The 23419-nt window shown below is 39.8% G+C and overlaps 1 protein-coding gene across 1 annotated transcript in view; it reads left to right on the top strand.

Moving 5' to 3' along the window:
- Nucleotides 1-23419, top strand: part of LOC123694837 — a 39500-nt gene that overhangs the window by 14633 nt on the left and 1448 nt on the right. The window contains exons 8-31 of the mRNA XM_045640429.1: nt 560-744; nt 1168-1304; nt 1718-2037; nt 2929-3085; nt 3554-3668; nt 3852-3958; nt 4265-4424; nt 4760-4927; nt 6304-6440; nt 7530-7631; nt 8046-8187; nt 8729-8908; nt 9568-9732; nt 10844-10996; nt 11819-12021; nt 12183-12264; nt 12702-12827; nt 13148-13247; nt 13811-13995; nt 14400-14567; nt 17470-17635; nt 22217-22339; nt 22536-22636; nt 23081-23260. Of these exons, the coding sequence (XP_045496385.1) occupies nt 560-744; nt 1168-1304; nt 1718-2037; nt 2929-3085; nt 3554-3668; nt 3852-3958; nt 4265-4424; nt 4760-4927; nt 6304-6440; nt 7530-7631; nt 8046-8187; nt 8729-8908; nt 9568-9732; nt 10844-10996; nt 11819-12021; nt 12183-12264; nt 12702-12827; nt 13148-13247; nt 13811-13995; nt 14400-14567; nt 17470-17635; nt 22217-22339; nt 22536-22636; nt 23081-23260 (3662 nt within the window). The remainder of the gene's footprint in view (nt 1-559; nt 745-1167; nt 1305-1717; nt 2038-2928; nt 3086-3553; nt 3669-3851; nt 3959-4264; nt 4425-4759; nt 4928-6303; nt 6441-7529; nt 7632-8045; nt 8188-8728; nt 8909-9567; nt 9733-10843; nt 10997-11818; nt 12022-12182; nt 12265-12701; nt 12828-13147; nt 13248-13810; nt 13996-14399; nt 14568-17469; nt 17636-22216; nt 22340-22535; nt 22637-23080; nt 23261-23419) is intronic.

Below are 23419 nucleotides of genomic sequence, written 5' to 3'. Positions count from 1 at the left end.
TGTGTATCTACCATCTTATTGCGTTCAAAGCTTATTGTACAGTGTTTTATGAAACAAATAAACGATTTTTGTTATTATTATTATTGAAGTGAAACTTCTTTATCGGGGTTGGAAAAAAATTTAGTGAAACATTTTTTCGTTACGCGTGACATTTTTCGGTTACGCGCCATCCTTTTCTTATCCCTACCACGCGTGATTCGACGTATTTCTGTAAAGTTTCATATAGTAAATTATTTTTTGAAAAATAAGGTCATAAAGAAGTTTTACTTCTTACGTGTGTACACTAGTACACGCACACATTTTTTATTTAATTTTAAGCTATTGCATAGCTTCTATCGCGGGCCTTGAGCGCGAGGACCGAATACAGAAATTGCGTTACGAAAAACCTCACGCTCCCCACTCCGACGGGCACGGAGGTGTGGCTTGAAGGCATCGACCTGACAACCACACAACCACGTGGTTGTGTGATCGATGCTTGAAGGCATGCTATGCAATAGCTTTACCGCGGCAGTCCCCGAGTGCCACACGTCTTTTTTATTATTTTATGTATGTGTACCAGAATACCAGACCGGCTGTCTGAACATCGAGTGCACAGTGTGCTCGGAGGCGATCGGGTCGGCGATGCGCGACGTGTGCGCGCTGCTGGACGCGTTCGACGCGGCGACCGCGCTCTACCCGTCCTCGCTGGCCGCCGCGAGCGACCACCCACAGCTCGCGCAGCCGAAGCTGGCACACCGCCTCAGGGTAACATACCTTTATCTTATAACAATAAAACAGAAAGACACATTTATTTATCAAGGACAGCACACACATAGACATAACATAAAGAACCGTAAAAATTATATAAGACAACATCACAACAAGAAATAGCAACAGTAACAGAGATAAACATTATAAACGTTGAAATAGAATGGAAACACATTTATTCCCAAAACATGTGCACAGTGTGTGTACACAGTGCATTAAATTACAGACATTACTTATAACTAAAAAAAAGGTATAGCATTATGTGAAGACGTAATACTATATCTGTATCATCAGGGAAAATGATTACTGACTCAGCAACATAGCAAAGTAACCAGCCTGTATAACCCTCGCTAAATATAAAAAAAATTTATCAATCTTATTTTTTTTCCTAACTAATTCCATCTTTTTATAAATGTCCAGGCGATGTGTCTCTGGTACAACACGGCTCTACACTTGCGTCTCAAAATCCTGTCCGTGCGGCGAATGTTGCACACCGTGCGGATGAAAAATCGCCGACGGAATATGCAGCATAAGACGTCTGTGGACTCAACTAGTAGGTGAGTTTCGGGTATTGGTGTACTGGAAAAAACAACTTAATGAGTTTGCAATAAGGTTTATTTTTAAATGATGAGCGACAGAGATTTGTAGAGCGGCGTCGTTGACGCAAATATTGCAAAGATTACGAGAAACCTTCAATACTAGATTTTATAATTACTGAGTATAAGTGTACAAACAAGAACTAAAATGAATCAAATTTTTAACAAAAAAATCATATTATAGTAATTTTCAGTCAAGTTCTTACAAAATATTGTCATAAATAAGTTTCTTAAAATATTAACGCAGTTTTTTTTTAAATAGCAATCTTAACACAAATTACTCACATCTCTTTCGCGACTTTCTGCAAACATATCAATTTAAGCAAAATAATACTTCGGTAAAAAAACATTCTAAGTTAATGCCACTCCTGCAGTAAATCATCCGACACGCCGCGCCCCTGCACAGTACGGTTTAACGTGAGTTGCAACCCTAGCGACTCGAACAACTCGAGTAACAGCGACACAAGCGCACAGTCTGATAACACGGATGATAAGAAAGATTCCGGTATCGAAGACCACGCCCCTCAAGACACGCCCAAAAGTGACAAAACTACCGTAGAACAAAGTGGTGAAGAAAAGGAAACAAAAGATTGTGTGGATGATGGTGATCAAACTAGTGATGATAAGAGAGACGATGGAGCTGACGAATCTCTGGATAAGGAGAAATCGGTGGACAGCGGATATAGTAGATCTGGTGAGTCGTTTCTTACTTTTTAATTCATTTAAAATTGTAAGTGATCACAAACGTAACAATTTTGCATAGCACTTTTTAGTCGACATATACGTAGAATTTATTTACCGCAGTTTCGTCAGTTTCGTTCTTTCAATTTGAAAAACTTTGTTCTGTTTCTTTTAGTTGTTTTCGTTTCTTTAGATGTACAAAGTATTATATACCACATATAACAGTTGCCACACATTATACCGCACATCACAGATGCCACACACGATATCGTACATCACAGATGCCACAGACGATATCTCACATCACAGATGCCGCACACGATATCTCACATCACAAATGCCGCACACGATATCTCATATCACAGATGCCACACACGATATCTCACATCACAGATGTCACACACGATATCTCACATCACAGATGCCAAACACGATATCTCACATCACAGATGCCACACACGATATCTCATATCACAGATGCCACACACGATATCTCATATCACAGATGACACACACGATATCTCACATCACAGATGCCACACACGATATCTCACATCACAGATGCCACACACGATATCTCATATCACAGATGCCACACACGATATCTCATATCACAGATGCCACACACGATATCTCATATTACAGATGCCACATACGATATCTTACATCACAGATGCCACAGACGATAACTCACATCACAGATGCCGCACACGATATCTCACATCACAGCTGCTACACACGATATCTCGTATCATAGATGCCACACACGATATCTCACATCACAGATGCCACACACGATATCTCACATCACATATGCCACACACGATATCTCACATCACAGATGCGACACACGATATCTTACATCACAAATGCCACACACGATACCATATATAAACTGTTCCAGATTACACAGCCAGCAGCGGCAGTGTGACCCCCGAGGTGGTGGTGTCGGACGGCATGGAGCCGATAGAGCAGCAGTGCGCCGGCGCGCTGCGGCTCGGCGCGCTGCACGACCTCACGCAGCTGCGCCTGCTCGCGCGCACGCAGGTGTCCGCCTACAGGTGAGCGGGGGGAGGGGGGGGGGACTGGGCCGATAGAGCAGCAGTGTCAGCTATGAAGTGAGGGGGGGGGATCAGGTTCCTAAAATTGCAGTAAAGAAATATTCCTATGCTTCTATGTTGCATAAGTGCCACACCAGACACTGGTATTATTGAACCAAATTAAATAAAAATAGAAAATAATACTTATAAAAAAAAATTGGTTGTCTGTAAAGTCGGTTCACTGACGATAGTTGAACGTGACAACGTCGGATTGTGCTTCTTTGTCGCTCGTTCCGCGCTCTCGCTTGCACATGGAACGCCTCAGAGCGAGGTAACGCCGCATGAGTCATGTTTTTTCGTGCGTGCAGCCGGCTCTATCGAATTATAAGACGTTGTCACGTCAAAAGACTGTCAACACCATCAGCAAAGACCAAAATATACGATTATCGATAATGTATAACAACGTATTAAAATAATATCCTCTGTCAGAGACTACCACCGCGAGATCCTGAAAACGGCCGGCGTGCGCCGCTGCATGATGTTCATGAACAAGATCTGCAGCACGCTGCTGCAAAAGGTCTACCTCACGCTGCAGGAGCCTACGGTAAATATTCGTAAACTATTTTGACTTTAGGTACCATTAAATAAAAAAAAAAAAAAATTAAATAAGTGCTCGATATATATCTCAACCATAAGAAGAATTGCAAAAGTTTCTCTTACCAATATATTTTGGGAATAGTTATACCTATAATATGAATAATCAATGATTTTTTTTCAATGAACACAGCAGGAAGACACTTTCACGGATGAAGAAGTAGAAGTGGAACATCGGGATGGAGACCAAAATAACAAGGAAAGTGGACAGAGTGTGACAAACATGAACGAATTGAGAAGGTGAGCTAATGATTACTTAGTCAAATTTTTTTTTTTGTAGAAGAAATAAATATGCATGTAAATTAATCTGATTAATTAACATGCATCCTATTATAATAAAATATATCCTTAATTATAATAAAAAAGAACTTGTGTGCCGAGCACACGTGTCAGAAGTGAAATTTCTTTGGCAAGATTCAAAGATACCAAAATCGTCGCCTTACTCAATGACGTGACGGTGTTGCCATGACGTGACGTTGAAATTTTACCCTCAACGCGTACGTCAGAAATCTCACATCAAAAAATCACTTTATATTTTTTTTTTAGGTTTGGATGTTGGTGTCCAGAAAACTTGTCAATGCGTCTCCCCTCCTACCGCAACCATTTTTTACTACTTAATTGTATTTGTATGGAAGCCTTGCACGACTATCTCTCACTCAGGATAGATATGCGTCCTGATCAGCCATCGTGTTTGACTATAAAACAGGTAATAAAAATGATTTTTTTTCTTTAACTTGTGTTAAGTTTGTTGATTGGCTCAAAGGAAAAAAAATTTCAGCTTAAGTTTTATTACCTTTATAGAAGCTATTTTATTATTTGATGTTTGTTTGGGTTGCTAGTTTGAGCTAAAAATAATATTTTAATCATATGTAAATTAGGCGTAGCTAAAATCATAAAAAATGGAAACATGCATAGAATAAGATGACTGATTAGAATATCTAAAGTCTTTTTCAAGGCCAAAAAATTTATTCAACCTGTAATTTAAAATTTTTAGGTAGATCTGTAACTTATTTATATTCATTCATTTAATTTACCTCCCAGCTCATCCATGAGCTCCGTGAGGGTCTGGATATAGCGGCAGAAACTCGCGCGTCGTTCGCACGTAACGTGTGCGCAGCTCTGCGCGGTTGGCGGGTCGATCCCCGAGTACGGTCTGATCTGGTGCAGATACTGAAGACTTATGATGCCACTGTTGAGACTGCTACACAGGTAAGCAGGAATACACTACACCAAAGTACACTACACTATAGTACACTTGGCACTACAATTACACTTACACTTACACTTTGATGTTATTGTTGATACTGCTATACAGGTGAGCGTGAATACACTACACTTTGATATGAAACACTACAATCCACCACAGTATACACTTCACTTACACTAAAATACCAAATATGATGTTATTGTCGATACTGCTACACAGGTAAGTGTGAAATGCACTACACTATGGTACACTTAACACTATACTTACACTTACACTTACACACCAAATTATGTTATGTTAATGTTGAAACTACCGTGCAAGACAAGTTGTACATCGTTTGTTTCATTTCAGTTTTAAAGTTCTATTTTTTATTAATGCAGTTAAATAACTTTATTATACACATAACCAAACAATTATACCGTATGTTTGACTCTAAAACTTAACTTTGTCAAATGATTTTGTATAAATACCAATGCACGCATGTAATTGCGGAAATGTTTTTCGTTTCGTTTTAATTGAATGCGACGGCAACAAGATACAGACAGAACCTCTTTAATTATGTTTTATTTATATTTATGTCTTGTACCTTTAGTGTTTGAAGTATATGCAAATTATTCAAATTCAAATTCAAATTCGTTTATTCAATCAAACTTAACCTTAACCTAACCAAACTTAACCTAACCTTAGAGCTAAATACATTAGGTGTTGTACATTTGTTTAATGATAGGTAATCTTATTATATACATAAATCTCGTGTCACAATGTTTGTCCTCAATGGACTCCTAAACCACTTAACCGATTATAATAAAATTCGCACACCATGTGCAGTTCGATCCAATTTGAGAGATAGGATAGTTTAAATCTCAAATCGTTTTAGAGAAAGCGGGCGAAGCCGCGGGCGGTAAGCTAGTAGGTATATATATCAATCAACGGTTCGAGACTGGCATCTTTGCTAGGTTACCGAGAAGGTAACCTGTATTAAAGATTTCTCTAAAGTTCCTTCCCCATATAATTTATATAATATAAAAAACATCTCAAGGTGGTAATCACAACTAAGTCAACGAATCGGACATAGAGAATATAATAACTGCGTTAAAAACAACCGACTTTAAACTTGCACTTGCAAAAATGCCCATAAAATAAAAACTACTGGGCCTATCCGAATAAAATTTTTATGGGACCAATTCGACACCATTTCGCATCGAACAAAAAAAGAATCGCGTAAATCGGTTCAGAAACCTCGGAGTAATCGGTGTACGCACATAAAAAAAAAACATACCGGCCGAATTGATAACCTCCTTTTTTTTGAAGTCGGTTAAAAAGAAATTAACTAATAATTATTGGTGATATGTGTAATTGAATAATAATTATCTCGCAGCAATACCTCTCGTACCTGAGCAAGATGTCGGCCACGGACGCGCTGTCTCGCGGCGCGCTGACCGCGGAGTGCGCGTTCGCGGCGCGCCTCGCGGCCCGCGCGCCCTCCGCCAAGGGGCTCGTGCCGCCCGCCTTCGCGTGAGTGTACACTGCACTAGCAGACACTGACACTACACTGACACTACTGACACTACACTAGCACTAAACTATAGTCGAGCCAATTTAATTGGCAACATTTGACGTCTATCAATTTTATCTTCGAAGAGATGTAACTTGTATAAAACATCGAATAAAGTGAATTAATCGATACGGATTTGTAACATTTGTCAATCGAATTTATTAATTTATGATGATTTTTATTCACAAGTAATCAATGCATTCGATTCTAGATGTCAGATTTCGATTTTTAGAGTAACATCTCTGGTATTTAAAAAGAAAAAAGGTTTATTGACACAAAATTGTAGCGACGTCAGTTCTTCAACTCAGAAATTGTTAATTATGTTTAGAATGGTTTATCAGTAAAATGAAATCTTAAAATTACTTGTATTGGTCATTAATATTATAAATATGTAATCGTAATTGAAAAAAGTTAAGCAAATGTGCAGTTCTAACAAAACGAAATATCATGTTATTCTATGTCGTCGTTACTAGGTTACGTTGTTGAATTTTGTTGAACTGTCAAATGTTGCCTATTAAAATGGCTCTACTATAGCACTATACTAGCACCACACTGAATCACACTTGCAGCAACAAAACAACACCAAAGAAATGTCCACCCTGAATATACGATGAAAGAAAGAAATAAAAGTTTATTAAAACCACACACTGTATAATAAAAGAAAAAAAATACAAACAAAAAAAATATGGAACCAAAAATAGTACTTATTCCTAATCAGTGTGGTGCTAAAAAGGGCTCAGCGTGTGCAGTGAAGCGCTGATATATGGCACTACACAACATTACATTTTCACTTTAAACGGGCATAACGCTTTCCACTCTGTAACACTTATTTAAGATGTTTACCAGATGGATAAAATTGTAATAATCGAACATTTGTAAAAAAAAGCCATAAAAACTTTTGTAAATTTAATAACCAAACAAGCCAAAAAGGAATACCTTTGTGATGCCGAGAACTGTCAAGTTACTACTCTATGACATTTTGAAAACTTACAGCGTATAGCTTCTTAATATATCTCTTCATTTATGATATACCTTATTTAATTTTACAGACAAATTGCGTGCAACCAACTCGATAGACTGCTAAAAGAATTCCAGGATCAGTTTGGAAATCTCAGTGAAGTTAAGGAGACCGCTATAATTAATGATCCCAGGTAAATTAATTTATAGTACGTTTTAACCCCTAATATTTAATAATAATTAAACACAAGAAAAAGCTTTTGTGTCCTTCTGTGAGTATGCATTAATAATTTTCCATTAAGTGTTTTTTTTTTCGTTTATTAGTATTGTTTCCTTTTCCAATTTAAATTCCAATTTGATAAAATACAGTATTTTCATTCATTCGTTAATTAAAGTGTTCAATCAGTTCATGTATATTTTTAATCACCATGTTTTATCAACAGCCTAGGCTCTTTATTAAACCTCGTTTTCTGTCCACAAAAAGTCCTGGAATAAATAAATTTATTGTACATTCATATACTATATAGATATCGATAGCTCATTTTCATGTTCCATCGAGTTTTATCAACAGCCTAGGCCCTTAATTAAACGTCTATTTATCAATCCAGGTACATAATATACCTAGTGTGTCGTGAAGCTCAAAACATCTACTCGTCGTCCCGCGAGGCGTCGTTACAAGCGGCGCAGTGGGCGAGACTACTAGCTTGTCGACTGCCGAAAATGTATAATAAGAATAAGGCTAAGATTTTTGTGAGTATCTCTATGTGTTATGTTTTGTGTGTGTGATAAAGGTTATATTCATATCAGCTGATATGTGTTAGAATATTGTAATATGTGCCAAAGAACAATGATAGACGTAGACCTTCATTCATAATAGTTAGTTGCGACGAAATGGTCTGTTTCATAAAAAATATGTTAAAATGTTTGAAATTTTAGAGAATTTACTTCATTCAGTTTTTTAACAATTTTTATAGATATAAGTACAGTTCGATTCAAACTTAATGGCGGTTTGGAAGTTAAATGCGAATGCACGAGTGCGCAGGTATCCGACCCTTAACGTTCCGGTAACATGTAAAATTATTTTCTGCGCATCAGATCGTTCGATGTTCCGAGCCGCCATTAAGTTTAAAACGAACTGTACATGCCTACTAACTAGATTGCCTCACATACCTATAACCTTTGATTGCCGAATTTTTGAGCTACATAATAATATTAACATTTTTTTTAATATTCGGCCCGTTTTATGGGCAAATTTGAATTCTGAGTTAGTTAACAAAGCCGTCACTTGCAGGACAGTTTAATGGCCCTCTGCAACTGCCTAGTGGAACAAACGAACGAGATACTACGCCGCAGCAACCCACTAACCGCGCCCAACCAGCCGACCCCACACCCAGTCCCACCGGAAGCAAGGGAAAGTTTGGGAGCACGTGTAAGAGAGCTGCTGCTGCAAATGTTCAAGCTCGGCTTCGAGGTGAGAAGGATGTTCTGGAACGTTCTGGAATGTTCTGGAATGTTCGAGAATGATCGGGATTGTAACAGACTGTAAGGGACTGTATAGGGAGTAGAGAGAGGTTGGATGGGGTGGAAAAGTTGACAGCTGTTTAGTCAAGTATTTTTAATAGTGTAAATGGTGGTTTAAATTTAAATATACGTCTATACTAATATTATAAAGCTGAAGAGTTTGTTTGTTTGTTTGTTTGTTTGAACGCGCATATCTCGGGAACTACTGGTCCGATTTGAAAAATTCTTTCGGTGTTAGATAGCCCATTTATCGAGGAAGGTTATAGGCTATATATCATCACGCTACGACCAACAGGAGTGGAGCCACGGGGGTGAAACCGCGCGGAGCAGCTAGTAGTTAAATATGTATTCGATTGTATTATGATAATACAATATATTAATTTTATAGAGAACATAAGAATTATAACTGAGCTTTGAATTAAAATAGATTTCTATAAGTTTGTGAATAATATCCACTAACTGCTATATCTATTGAAGCATGGAATAACTATAAATTTAATACTTAAAACTTTGCATGATAATTAAATACCAATAAGTTGCACACGCAAGCCGCATGTCGCATACGCACACTGCGCACGCACACGCACACACGCACGCATATGTCCGTAGATGCACACGGAGATGCACAAGTTCGTGCACGGCCCGTACAAGTCGGAGCGCGAGCTACAGGCCCGGAGGCTTCGCCCCGCGTCGCTGCAGCCCCTGGCGCCTCCGCCCGTGGAGCGGAGACGCCGCCCCGAGACTATACTCATACATCACTCGATCAATCCGATGGTATTGATGTGCTTGTGTTGTGGTTTTTGGTGTCCATGGTCTATGGTGTGCTTTTGTTATCGTGTTGTCTTGGGTTTGGTACGGGGTCTATACATTTTGATACTGTTTGTCGTTTTATGTTTGTCTATTCGTATTCAGAATACATAATTTTCATACATCTTTGGTCACATATACTTTATTCAATGAACGGTGTTGAGTTGGTTTTGAACAATGTCGTTCGTCAAGTTCATGGTTGAAAAGTCCATACACATCATTACTTCTTCATAACATGCGTATTATTACATGTCCATATTATTTATGTTTCTCTGATAGTCAAATCTTATATTGAATTTATTTTTCGGTTTACACATTTGTGCTCCTTACGTGTTTGGTGTTGGAATTTGTGCTGATGTAGTTCATGCGTGGTGGCTTCAGGTGTTGTAAATTATCGTATTTCATTCGATTGATAGTGTGACTCCAATATATCGTAGAAATCATTTACGGTGTATATTTTTTTAAATAAAGTTTATATACATACACTTTTTTTTAATTTAGTTCAATGATTCCTACAATATTGTGCTTTGATTGTCAATTTAGTTAATAAAACATTAAAATGCACACTTTTTTAACGAACACTGTGTGCGCATATATTAAAAACGCATCTGGTTTGTTTTCTATAACAATGTTTTCAATTTTTAACGAGCTTTCCATAACATACTGTGTCTGTTGTTCGAATTTCTGAAGTGAAACTTCTTTAGGCGCTTTGAAAGTAAAATTACAAGGTCGCTTCGTGGCAATACCGTCACGACATGGAGCAAGGCGACGATTTTGCTACCTTTGCATCTTTTTTTTTCAATCTTGCCAAAGAAGTTTCAGTGTGGCTAGTGTGAGTTTTCATCGAGTAAGAAACGTTACTATCGCGTCTGCGTCACAGCGAAATTTGTATGGGGAATCAAAGCTTCCCCATACGTCCGCTAGGGGCGCTGTTCGATTTCCCATACTAATTCGGCTGTGACGCAGACGTGATAGTAACGTTTCGTACTCGATCAAACTCACACTAGGGGTACAGTTCTGACGCATGTACTCGACAAACACGCTCTTTTTTCATGTTTTCGTCATTTGTTGACAATAGATGCACAAAGAGCTGCACGGTTTCGTGAATGACGCGGCGGTATCGGGGGCGGCGAGCCGGCCCGCGCACGCGTCGCCGCGCCGCATGCGGGTGCTGCGCTGCGACAGCATCGGGGAAGAGGTGGACAGCTCGGCGCTCGACGATGCGGGCTTGGTGAGTCAAGTGTTCTACACTTAACAGATGCACTAAGATACACGGCTTCGTGACAATTTGAGTTATATATAAATACTTATTTATTTGAAAAAAAGATGTAAATTCATGAAAAGTTAGTTGGGTTAACGCCTTTAGTACACCTACGCATTCGCGTGCGGCAGAGAATCGAAACTATTGCGTAGCGAAATATCTGCGCAACGTAGTACACAGCAATGTTTTCGCAACTTTTTCGCAATGCGTCTGTGTAATGGCCATTTCGCAGTTCCTTGCGAAACAATACTGACAAGGACGCAACTATTTCATCTGTCTATGTGCTAGAGTGAGACATATCATATGCGAAAACCTGCCATACTACTGACAGATTTTTCGTTGCTTCGCTGCTGCACGCGAATTCGTCGATGTACTAAGGGTGTAAGTTTTATGATAGTGTGTTTAGTAAAGTTAATGAGACAAAAATAATTGGTCATAAAATGACATTTGATTAAGTTGTTTGATGATTATTTTGAAAAGAAAGTTTTATATTTTTATTTTTAATTAAGTATGTTTTACTGTTCTACTGCTTTTTTGTAGGATTTCAAATGAATTAGAGAGAAACGATATAAATCGATTAACATAACACAATCAATATTCTTAAAGGTGTGTTTGTGTTTAAATTTATGAACAATTTTTGTTAAAATAGTTTTCCTATAACCAGTAATAATAATAATGTATTGTAATTATATTATTAGTGCCGTTTTATTGAATAGTAAACGATTTCACAGACTGTTCTGTAGAAATCGCGATTACTGCCCATTTAAATAATTTAGCACCCTATCTCTCTAGCCAAAGGACAGTCTAGAATGGCTGCTAACCGGCGACTCTAGCCCACCAGAGAGCTCAGAGCGAACAGAGCCGTCCGTAGAGCAGCCGAGTGCTGAAGAAACAGAGTGGGCCAAGCGGAGTGCTAGAGCTATAGTCGAGTTGGCGAAGTCCTGGATGGCCTTCGTTGTCGAGAGGTGCGATAGGGGCAGGGGGTTGAGGCCCAGGTAAGGTATTTTTTGCGCATTAATAAAGTGTCATATGAAAAAGAGTAGGTTTTTTATTTATTAAATAAATAACTCTTGTCCAGTTGTTACAAGTGGTGCATATTTATTGGCAGCGGTTTTAGAAGTTCTGTATTATGATGTGATTTTAAAATATTCCGCAGATGGGCGAGTCAAGGTCTAGAGTTCCTAATGTTAGCCTGTGATCCTTACAATACTAAACATTTGACTGATGAGGAATTTGAGGTAAGATAAAAGATTAAAAAAGTATATAAAAAATACCATCAGAGTGAAATTAAGTGTATCTACACTAATATTATAAAGAGGAAAACTTTGTTTGTTTGTTTGTTTGATTGTAATGAATAGGCTCATAGACTACTGGACCGATTTTAAAAATTCTTTCACCATTCGAAAGCTACATTATCCACGAGTAATATAGGCTAGTTTTTATCCAGGAAATCCCACGGGAACGGGAACTATGCGGGCTTTTCTTTGAAAACGCGGGCGAAGCCGCAGGCGGAAAGCTAGTCAGTAATATAATTATATATAACATTATTATTTCGTTTTGTATTTGCATATTACAATAAGAATATTATTTCATACTATTTCCTAATTATATTCCATGTATTAAATAATTATTACTTAATTCAATATGTATGCATTTATTAAAATATCAATTCCAGGCTCTAAAACAACAAATGGACGGTTGCATATCCCACGTGATCGGCTCCCGGCCCGCGCCGAGAACCGAACCCACATACTCGTCCTCCATGTCGCCCACACCGCACCGACATAGACTGAGATTGCACGTGAGGTTTTCTTTATTATTCCTTGAATTTATTAAAATTTTTGGTTGTAGGGGTAATTTTTGTGTAGGCTTGCAAACGCATAGTTTCTTTAATAAATTGTTGTAATAAAAAAAAATAATTTGTTGTGAATGAATTGAACGTTTATGAAAGTTTGATGAGCTTTATAGCGGTATAATAATTTATGTAAATATTTATTTAAATATCTCTTTTGACATGCTCTGCAAAGCTCAACAATTATAGGACTAAATTAATTAATATATTATTTCGATAAGCCTGTTACAAAAAACTTTAAATCTAATGATCATTAAAATACAATTTAGAGCCCAGTGCCAAATCCGAATACAATGAGCAAGGACTCTACTTCTTCGCCCCCCAGCGAGCAGGACACGCCGCCTGTCTTTAGTAGTCAAGATTCGATGGGTGAGTTCTTATAACTATACATTTGGTAATAATAATAATTTTATAATGACTTGAATTTCAGTTTATATGAATGCTATAATTATGTCGTCTATGTATTGATGTAAACATGTTTCAGAATAAAATCTAGAATTTGCAGCTCTAGAATGAAAATAATGTATTATTAGACTATTATTACTCATTCTTCATTCAGCACATAAAAAGGCAAAGCTTTTTTGTGTATTAAATCATTGAGTAGCATTCAAAACACTACTACTATACACTGCTGAAAACCCACACTCAAATCCATTAGAATATTTCAATGCTTTGTTAGGTTTTATGAAGTGCTACTTCGCGAGTTTTATTATATTAATTGACCGTGGCAAAAACTAGCCTTTATAACTTTCGTTCCGCTGTGACATGAAATATACACAAACAAACACACTTTTGTATTTGTTAATATAGCAAGAGTAGATAGTAAGGATAATCATTAGTAATTCTAGCTTCTAAAATATATCGTCCCGGAATGCGGCGAAGAACGCGGGTTCGAATTCCGTCTCCTGATCGAATTTCTGCCGCTATTTCAGATCACAGCAAACGCGTAACGCAAGCGATCCGCGAACTCGACGAGCAGCGAGACGCTACACTCCGCGCGGCGGGCAGCGTGGGTCGCGTGCTGGGCACAGCTGCGCCCAGCTACGAGCCCAAGCTGCGCCAGCTCACCTTCAAGTGGCAGCGCGGTCTGAAGATTGGCGCTGGCACGTTTGGCAAGGTGCGTTGTATGTTGATTTGATATTGTGAGATTGTTAGAGTAAAGTTAGCTCAATTTATATGAAGCTGAAAATTAGTAACATCGTTTAAAGTATGATTTATAAATAAAATTTGAAGGTTTCCCTGTATGGATTTTTTTTATTCAAATTAAAAATATAAAAAAAAAAGTTTTTCGGGATTTTCAGCAAAACGGAAGGTTTTATCATAAAAATACTTCAGACAAAAATTTTAGATCATAAAATTATAAAAAAAAAAATGTATCCATTTTTTTTACTTACGAGCTTACAGCTTTTGGGATAAAACGATTCTAAAAATTGTAATCGTCAATCGCACTAGTTGATAGTTTTGAGTCATTAAGGTACGTTTAAATTGGATATAACATACTAACTGTGTTCGCGAGCACAGGTGTACACAGTAGTGAACACGGAGAACGGGCAAGTGCTCGCGATGAAGGAGCTGAGCATCGGCGCGGGCGACCGGCGCGCGCTGCAGCGGGCCGCCAACGAGCTGCGCGTGCTCGAGGGCGTGGCGCACCCACACCTCGTGCGGTACTACGGCTGCGAGCTGCATCGGGTGAGACAGCTTTATTATTGTCATCGTCGTCGACATCATCTATATCATCTTAATCATCACCAAAACAAACGAACTCAAACATTTATTTATACAATTAGACTTCTTCTAGAAGCACTTTTGAATCGTCATTAAATATTTTTGACATCAACAACAACAATTATTACTTACTTATTACTTCTTACTTTGCGATCAAACAATTAAACATTAAAAGATTATCGTCCCTGCTCTTCTTTTGTATTTTGTCATAAATTTTTAAAACAATGTGGATTTTAACTATAATAATAATAATAATAACGACCCCATCGCCCCCGGTTGGCATATCTACAATAGATATCCCAACCGTGCAGTCAGTCACCCCGCAGGGCACCTTGTGGCGAGGTGTTGGGGAGTAGCGACCCCGCGGGAACCGAGCGCTCCCGGGGGAGGTCCCTGTCCTCACCTCTGGGCTGTCCCGGTGGCAGTTCGGAGTGAACAATGACGAGGTTCAGGATCCCCCACCTCTGGCTTGCCTTTGTTGGCCGTCCAGAGTGGAGCCGCTAGAGCTATATGCTCGGGGGTGGAAGTGTCTAATGGCGTAATAGCGGGGAAACCCGCTCCGGGCCCGCGGGCTCGCGATGGTGAAACCGGTGCCGCACCTCTCTACACCCCCAGCCGTTCAGCTGATGTTGCCCCCTTGTTGCCATTATCGGTAACCTTTTTGGGAGCCCATCGACCGAACTGGCGAGTCACCGTCTGCCATAATTTTCAATTTTTAATATTGAAAAGGCAGACGTCCATAGCCCCCATAGACCCAATATACCAGTCCATCTAACACCCCCTTCCATAACCCAGTTTTATTCATTTCCATTTTTCTGCAATAGTCCTACATTGGCCGCGGACTGCCCAGGGCTGTATCTCTATAGTGCAGCCATGGGCAGGCTGCGGCTGGTGTCCCACAACACATTAAATTCTCTAAAGGGCCTCTGCGTGTTGGACCTGTGTCCCCACGTAAGCCTTCCAAAGGACCGGGTATCATCCTTACGGCGATACCCGTGTATTATGGAGAGAGACATAATAATAATAATAAAGCTCATTTATTCCGTGTAATAAATCAAAATTTACATTTCAAATGTTTTGTTAGTTGTTAGTTTAACTTAATTTATTTTAGTATCTAATGTTAGTTTAATTTTTTCTTATTTCCACGGACCCCTTATTGGGTAAAAGCCTCCTCTCTCCTCTTCCATGTAATCCTATCCTGTGAAATTTTCATCCAGTTTTTGCCCACCGTTTCTATTAAATCATCAGCCCATCGCTTTCTTGGTTTACCTTTTTTCCTTTTTCCTGTTGGTCCTGCCCATTTAGTTGTCAGTAATGTCCATCTGTTATCTGTATATCTCGATATGTGACCCGCCCATTGCCATTTGAGATGTAGAGCTTGGCGGAGAGCATCTGTTAGTTTAGTTTTATTTCTTATGTCTTTGCTTCTAATCTTCTGTATTTTTTTTATTTTTAATATACTTCGTTCCATTGAACGTTGGCATGTGGTAATTTTGTTTTTAATTTTCTTTGTATATGTCCATGTCTGGCTCCCGTATGTCAAACTAGGTAAAATACAAGTATCCATCACTATTCTCTTCAATCCTATGTGGTAGTCTCCTTTTAAAATTTCTTTTTGAGCCCAAAATTTTTTCCATGTCCCATTAATTCTTCTATCAACTTCTTCTTCATTACAGTTTTCGTTAAATGATACTAGCTTTCCTAGATATATGTAGCTGTTAACATATTCGATTTTATTACCGGATATTTGTATTAATTTAGTTCGAGAATTGGTCATTATTTTAGTTTTTTGAAGGTTCATATGTAGGCCTACTTCCTGGCTGGAGTTCGATAACAGTTGTAACATTTGTTCTAGTTCGTTGGCTGAGTTGGCAAATAGAACTATGTCATCTGCGAATCTTAGATGACTAAGATATCGGCCTGAAATCCACAGCCCTTTGTTTTTCCAGTCAATACTCTGGAAGACGTCCTCCAATACTGCGATGAACAGCTTTGGCGATAAGGGGTCGCCTTGTCTAACTCCTCGTCCGATTTGTATCTCTTCTCCTTTGTTTTCTAACCGTATTCTGCTTACACTATGAGAGTAGATGTTCTTTAGAATGTTTATATATGTGGTACTTATTTTGCATGATTCGAGCGCTTTCCAAATTGAACAGTGAGTAATGGAGTCGAATGCTTTTGAGTAGTCAACAAAAGCTACATAAAGCGGGTGATTGAACTCTTTATATTTCTCTAGTACTTGGTCTAACGTGTGGATATGATCTATAGTTGAAAAGGCTGAACGAAAGCCTGCTTGTTCAATTGGTTGTTGGGAATCTATTAGTGGTGTTAACCGACTCAAAAGTATGGATGTGAAAAGTTTATAAATACTAGATAGAAGGCTAATAGGTCTATAATTAGCAATATCTAATGGATCACCTTTTTTGTAGAGCAAAACTATCTCTGAGCAGTACCATTGTTTAGGTACATTTTCGGTTTGAAGTACTAAGTTATAAAGTTGTGCGAGATATGGAGTGAGTACTGGTGCACCTATCTTTAAAGCTTCATTGGTAATATTATCTGGGCCTGGACTTTTGTCAGATTTTAGTTTTTTGATATGTTTTAATACTTCGTCCTCACTAACAAATTCGTTTACAATATCTACCTTATGTTGCGTACTCAAGGACTTTTTCTGTGTATTTTGTATCATTATTTCTGGTTTCTTATATAATTCTTTATAAAATGAAACTAATTTTAACTATATTGTATCCAATTAACTTTTTTTGCATTATTTTTATGAACGAAAACAAACTTTTGCGTTTAGTGAAGACTTCCCAGTTAAACCAAATAAATTTACACCAATATTTATACCATGTGCCGCAACCAGGAAGAGATGCTGCTGTTCATGGAGCTGTGCGTGGAGGGCTCGCTGGAGGCGCTGATCGCTACAAGCGGTGCGCTCGCGGAGCACACAGCACGCCGCTACACGCAGCAGCTGCTCGCAGCTGTGCGCGAGCTGCACGCACGGGCCATCGCACACCGGGACATTAAGAGTGAGTGGAGGGTATAGTTGCTGCTGGATCGTGTGTATGTTAGTTGCTGCTGGATCGTGTGTATGTATAGTTGCTGCTGGCTGGTGTGTATGTATAGTTGCTGCTGGATCGTGTGTATGTATAGTTGCTGCTGGATCGTGTGTATGTATAGTTGCTGCTGGATCGTGTGTATGTATAGTTGCTGCTTGCTGGTGTGTATGTATAGTTGCTGCTGGATCGTGTGTATGTATAGTTGCTGCTGGATCGTGTGTATGTATAGTTGCTGCTGGCTGGTGTGTATGTATAGTTGCTGCTGGCTGGTGTGTATGTATAGTTGCTGCTGGATCGTGTGTATGTATAGTTGCTGCTGGCTGGTGTGTATGTATAGTTGCTGCTGGATAGTGTGTATGTATAGTTGCTGCTGGATCGTGTATATGTATAGTTGCTGCTGGATCGTGTGTATGTATAGTTGCTGCTGGCTGGTGTGTATGTATAGTTGCTGCTGGATCGTGTGTATGTATAGTTGCTGCTGGCTGGTGTGTATGTATAGTTGCTGCTGGATCGTGTGTATGTATAGTTGCTGCTGGATAGTGTGTATGTATAGTTGCTGCTGGATCGTGTGTATGTATAGTTGCTGCTGGATCGTGTGTATGTATAGTTGCTGCTGGATCGTGTGTATGTATAGTTACTGCTGGATCGTGTGTATGTATAGTTGCTGCTGGCTGGTGTGTATGTATAGTTGCTGCTGGCTGGTGTGTATGTATAGTTGCTTCTGGCTGGTGTGTATGTATAGTTGCTGCTGGATAGTGTGTATGTATAGTTGCTGCTGGATCGTGTATATGTATAGTTGCTGCTGGATCGTGTGTATGTATAGTTGCTGCTGGATCGTGTGTATGTATAGTTGCTGCTGGATCGTGTGTATGTATAGTTGCTGCTGGCTGGTGTGTATGTATAGTTGCTGCTGGATCGTGTGTATGTATAGTTGCTGCTGGATCGTGTGTATGTATAGTTGCTGCTGGCTGGTGTGTATGTATAGTTACTGCTGGATCGTGTGTATGTATAGTTGCTGCTGGCTGGTGTGTATGTATAGTTGCTGCTGGCTGGTGTGTATGTATAGTTGCTGCTGACTGGTGTGTATGTATAGTTGCTGCTGGATCGTGTGTATGTATATTTGCTGCTGGATCGTGTGTATGTATAGTTGCTGCTGGATCGTGTGTATGTATAGTTGCTGATGGATCGTGTGTATGTATAGTTGCTGCAGGATCGTGTGTATGTATAGTTGCTGCTGGATCGTGTGTATGTATAGTTGCTGCTGGATCGTGTGTATGTATAGTTGCTGCTGGATCGTGTGTATGTATAGTTGCTGCTGGCTGGTGTGTATGTATAGTTGCTGCTGGATCGTGTGTATGTATAGTTGCTGCTGGATCGTGTGTATGTATAGTTGCTGCTGGCTAGTGTGTATGTATAGTTGCTGTTGGATCGTGTGTATGTATAGTTGCTGCTGGATCGTGTATATGTATAGTTGCTGCTGGATCGTGTGTATGTATAGTTCCTGCTGGATCGTGTGTATGTATAGTTGCTGCTGGCTGGTGTGTATGTATAGTTGCTGCTGGCTGGTGTGTATGTATAGTTGCTGCTGGCTGGTGTGTATGTATAGTTGCTGCTGGATAGTGTGTATGTATAGTTGCTGCTGGATCGTGTATATGTATAGTTGCTGCTGGATCGTGTGTATGTATAGTTGCTGCTGGCTGGTGTGTATGTATAGTTGCTGCTGGATCGTGTGTATGTATAGTTGCTGCTGGATCGTGTGTATGTATAGTTGCTGCTGGCTGGTGTGTATGTATAGTTGCTGCTGGATCGTGTGTATGTATAGTTGCTGCTGGCTGGTGTGTAATTATAGTTTCGGCTGGATCGTGTGTATGTATAGTTGCTGCTGGATCGTGTGTATGTATAGTTGCTGCTGACTGGTGTGTATGTATAGTTGCTGCTGGATCGTGTGTATGTATAGTTGCTGCTGGATCGTGTGTATGTATAGTTGCTGCTGGATCGTGTGTATGTATAGTTGCTGCTGGCTGGTGTGTATGTATAGTTGCTGCTGGATCGTGTGTATGTATAGTTGCTGCTGGCTGGTGTGTATGTATAGTTGCTGCTGGCTGGTGTGTATGTATAGTTGCTGCTGGATCGTGTGTATGTATAGTTGCTGCTGGATCGTGTGTATGTATAGTTACTGCTGGATCGTGTGTATGTATAGTTGCTGCTGGCTGGTGTGTATGTATAGTTGCTGCTGGCTGGTGTGTATGTATAGTTGCTGCTGGCTGGTGTGTATGTATAGTTGCTGCTGGATAGTGTGTATGTATAGTTGCTGCTGGATCGTGTATATGTATAGTTGCTGCTGGATCGTGTGTATGTATAGTTGCTGCTGGCTGGTGTGTATGTATAGTTGCTGCTGGATCGTGTGTATGTATAGTTGCTGCTGGCTGGTGTGTATGTATAGTTGCTGCTGGATCGTGTGTATGTATAGTTGCTGCTGGATCGTGTGTATGTATAGTTGCTGCTGGATCGTGTGTATGTATAGTTGCTGCTGGATCGTGTGTATGTATAGTTGCTGCTGGCTGGTGTGTATGTATAGTTGCTGCTGGCTGGTGTGTATGTATAGTTGCTGCTGGCTGGTGTGTATGTATAGTTGCTGCTGGATAGTGTGTATGTATAGTTGCTGCTGGATCGTGTATATGTATAGTTGCTGCTGGATCGTGTGTATGTATAGTTGCTGCTGGCTGGTGTGTATGTATAGTTGCTGCTGGATCGTGTGTATGTATAGTTGCTGCTGGCTGGTGTGTATGTATAGTTGCTGCTGGATCGTGTGTATGTATAGTTGCTGCTGGATCGTGTGTATGTATAGTTGCTGCTGGCTGGTGTGTATGTATAGTTGCTGCTGGATCGTGTGTATGTATAGTTGCTGCTGGCTGGTGTGTATGTATAGTTTCGGCTGGATCGTGTGTATGTATAGTTGCTGCTGGATCGTGTGTATGTATAGTTGCTGCTGACTGGTGTGTATGTATAGTTGCTGCTGGATCGTGTGTATGTATAGTTGCTGCTGGATCGTGTGTATGTATAGTTGCTGCTGGATCGTGTGTATGTATAGTTGCTGCTGGATCGTGTGTATGTATAGTTGCTGCTGGATCGTGTGTATGTATAGTTGCTGCAGGATCGTGTGTATGTATAGTTGCTGCTGGATCGTGTGTATGTATAGTTGCTGCTGGATCGTGTGTATGTATAGTTGCTGCTGGCTGGTGTGTATGTATAGTTGCTGCTGGATCGTGTGTATGTATAGTTGCTGCTGGATCGTGTGTATGTATAGTTGCTGCTGGATCGTGTGTATGTATAGTTACTGCTGGATCGTGTGTATGTATAGTTGCTGCTGGCTGGTGTGTATGTATAGTTGCTGCTGGCTGGTGTGTATGTATAGTTGCTGCTGGCTGGTGTGTATGTATAGTTGCTGCTGGATAGTGTGTATGTATAGTTGCTGCTGGATCGTGTATATGTATAGTTGCTGCTGGATCGTGTGTATGTATAGTTGCTGCTGGCTGGTGTGTATGTATAGTTGCTGCTGGATCGTGTGTATGTATAGTTGCTGCTGGCTGGTGTGTATGTATAGTTGCTGCTGGATCGTGTGTATGTATAGTTGCTGCTGGATCGTGTGTATGTATAGTTGCTGCTGGCTGGTGTGTATGTATAGTTGCTGCTGGATCGTGTGTATGTATAGTTGCTGCTGGCTGGTGTGTATGTATAGTTTCGGCTGGATCGTGTGTATGTATAGTTGCTGCTGGATCGTGTGTATGTATAGTTGCTGCTGACTGGTGTGTATGTATAGTTGCTGCTGGATCGTGTGTATGTATAGTTGCTGCTGGATCGTGTGTATGTATAGTTGCTGCTGGATCGTGTGTATGTATAGTTGCTGCTGGATCGTGTGTATGTATAGTTGCTGCTGGATCGTGTGTATGTATAGTTGCTGCAGGATCGTGTGTATGTATAGTTGCTGCTGGATCGTGTGTATGTATAGTTGCTGCTGGATCGTGTGTATGTATAGTTGCTGCTGGCTGGTGTGTATGTATAGTTGCTGCTGGATCGTGTGTATGTATAGTTGCTGCTGGATCGTGTGTATGTATAGTTGCTGCTGGATCGTGTGTATGTATAGTTGCTGCTGGATCGTGTGTATGTATAGTTGCTGCTGGATCGTGTGTATGTATAGTTGCTGCTGGATCGTGTGTATGTATAGTTGCTGCTGGATCGTGTGTATGTATAGTTGCTGCTGGCTGGTGTGTATGTATAGTTGCTGCTGGCTGGTGTGTATGTATAGTTGCTGCTGACTGGTGTGTATGTATAGTTGCTGCTGGATCGTGTGTATGTATAGTTGCTGCTGGATCGTGTGTATGTATAGTTGCTGCTGGATCGTGTGCATCTATAGTTACTATGGGCTCGTATGCTATCCGTAGTTGCTGTAATGCTCATCTATTTCTTCGTGCTATAGACTCTGACTTCTTATTATATGCCGTCTCTACATGATAATATGTTGAAAATACTTATAATGTCCGATCTCCACAGGTGGCAATATTTTCTTAACCAACGAAGGCAATTGTCTCAAGCTGGGTGACTTCGGGTGCGCAGTCAAGATCCGCGCCAACACCACCGCGCCGGGTGAACTACAGGGCTTCGTTGGAACCCAGGGTAACAGATACTTCATCATTTAATGCCCCATTATCACTTAATCGTTTATAAGAAACCGGAATTTTCTTTGCATTTGGTATTATTTTCGCTCAACTTTGCGTGTAACAATTGTTTCTATCGTTCTGATCGTCTGATTTTAATTGTTATTTTTCTGTAAAAGATTTTGAATTTTTTATTACCCTTGTCCTTTTTTCAGCTTACATGGCGCCCGAAGTGTTCATGAAATCATCTGGACACGGTCGCGCGGCCGACATCTGGTCGCTCGGTTGCGTTGTCACAGAAATGGCTACCGGGAAGGTATGTACATTTTGTCATAGCCAAAATAATTATTTAATGAATGAGATATAAATTAATTTTTACCGACTTCAAAAAAAGGCGGTTCAGATTTTGACTGTATTTTTTTGGATTTGTTAATAAGTACTTTTGATTTTGGTGATTTTTTATTATTTGTCCATTATTTTTTTGAAGTGAAACTTCTTTATCGGGGTTTAAAAAAAATTTAGTGTAACATTTTCGTTACGCGTGACATTTTTCCGTTACGCGCCATCTTTTTCTTATCCCTACCACGCGTGATTCGACGTATTTCTGTAAAGTTGCATAATATAGTAAATTATTTTTTGAAAATTAAGGTCATAAAGAAATTTCACTACTTACGTGTGTACACTAGTACGACACACATTTTTTTTTTTAATTTGAAGGCGGTTAAGTTTTTATTTAATACAAATGATTTTGTTTTTCCAGCGTCCTTTCTCGGAATATGACAGCAACTACCAGATAATGTTCGTGGTGGGCATGGGCGGGCGGCCCCACATCCCCCCCTCCCTCTCCCCGGAGGGACAGGACTTCTGCCTCAGTTGTCTCACGCACGACCCGGCGCTTCGCCCCACCGCTGATGCGCTGAGCTTGCATCATTTTCTGCTGGTGAGTTATTATACACGGCTCCTTAAGAAATTAATGATTTGAATTTGAATATAAATTTGAATTTTACCACTCTTATATCTCGCTCTGAATTGTGCAAGTGAAATTTTTTCGCTACAGAGAATATAATATACAACTTTCTCGCATCATTCATTGCGGCTT

Source organism: Colias croceus, chromosome 10, assembly GCF_905220415.1.
Source record: "Colias croceus chromosome 10, ilColCroc2.1".
In the NCBI taxonomy this organism is placed as follows: domain Eukaryota; kingdom Metazoa; phylum Arthropoda; class Insecta; order Lepidoptera; family Pieridae; genus Colias; species Colias croceus.
The sequence above is the reverse complement of the archived record's forward strand: the minus strand, read 5'-3'. Positions and strand labels throughout refer to the sequence as shown.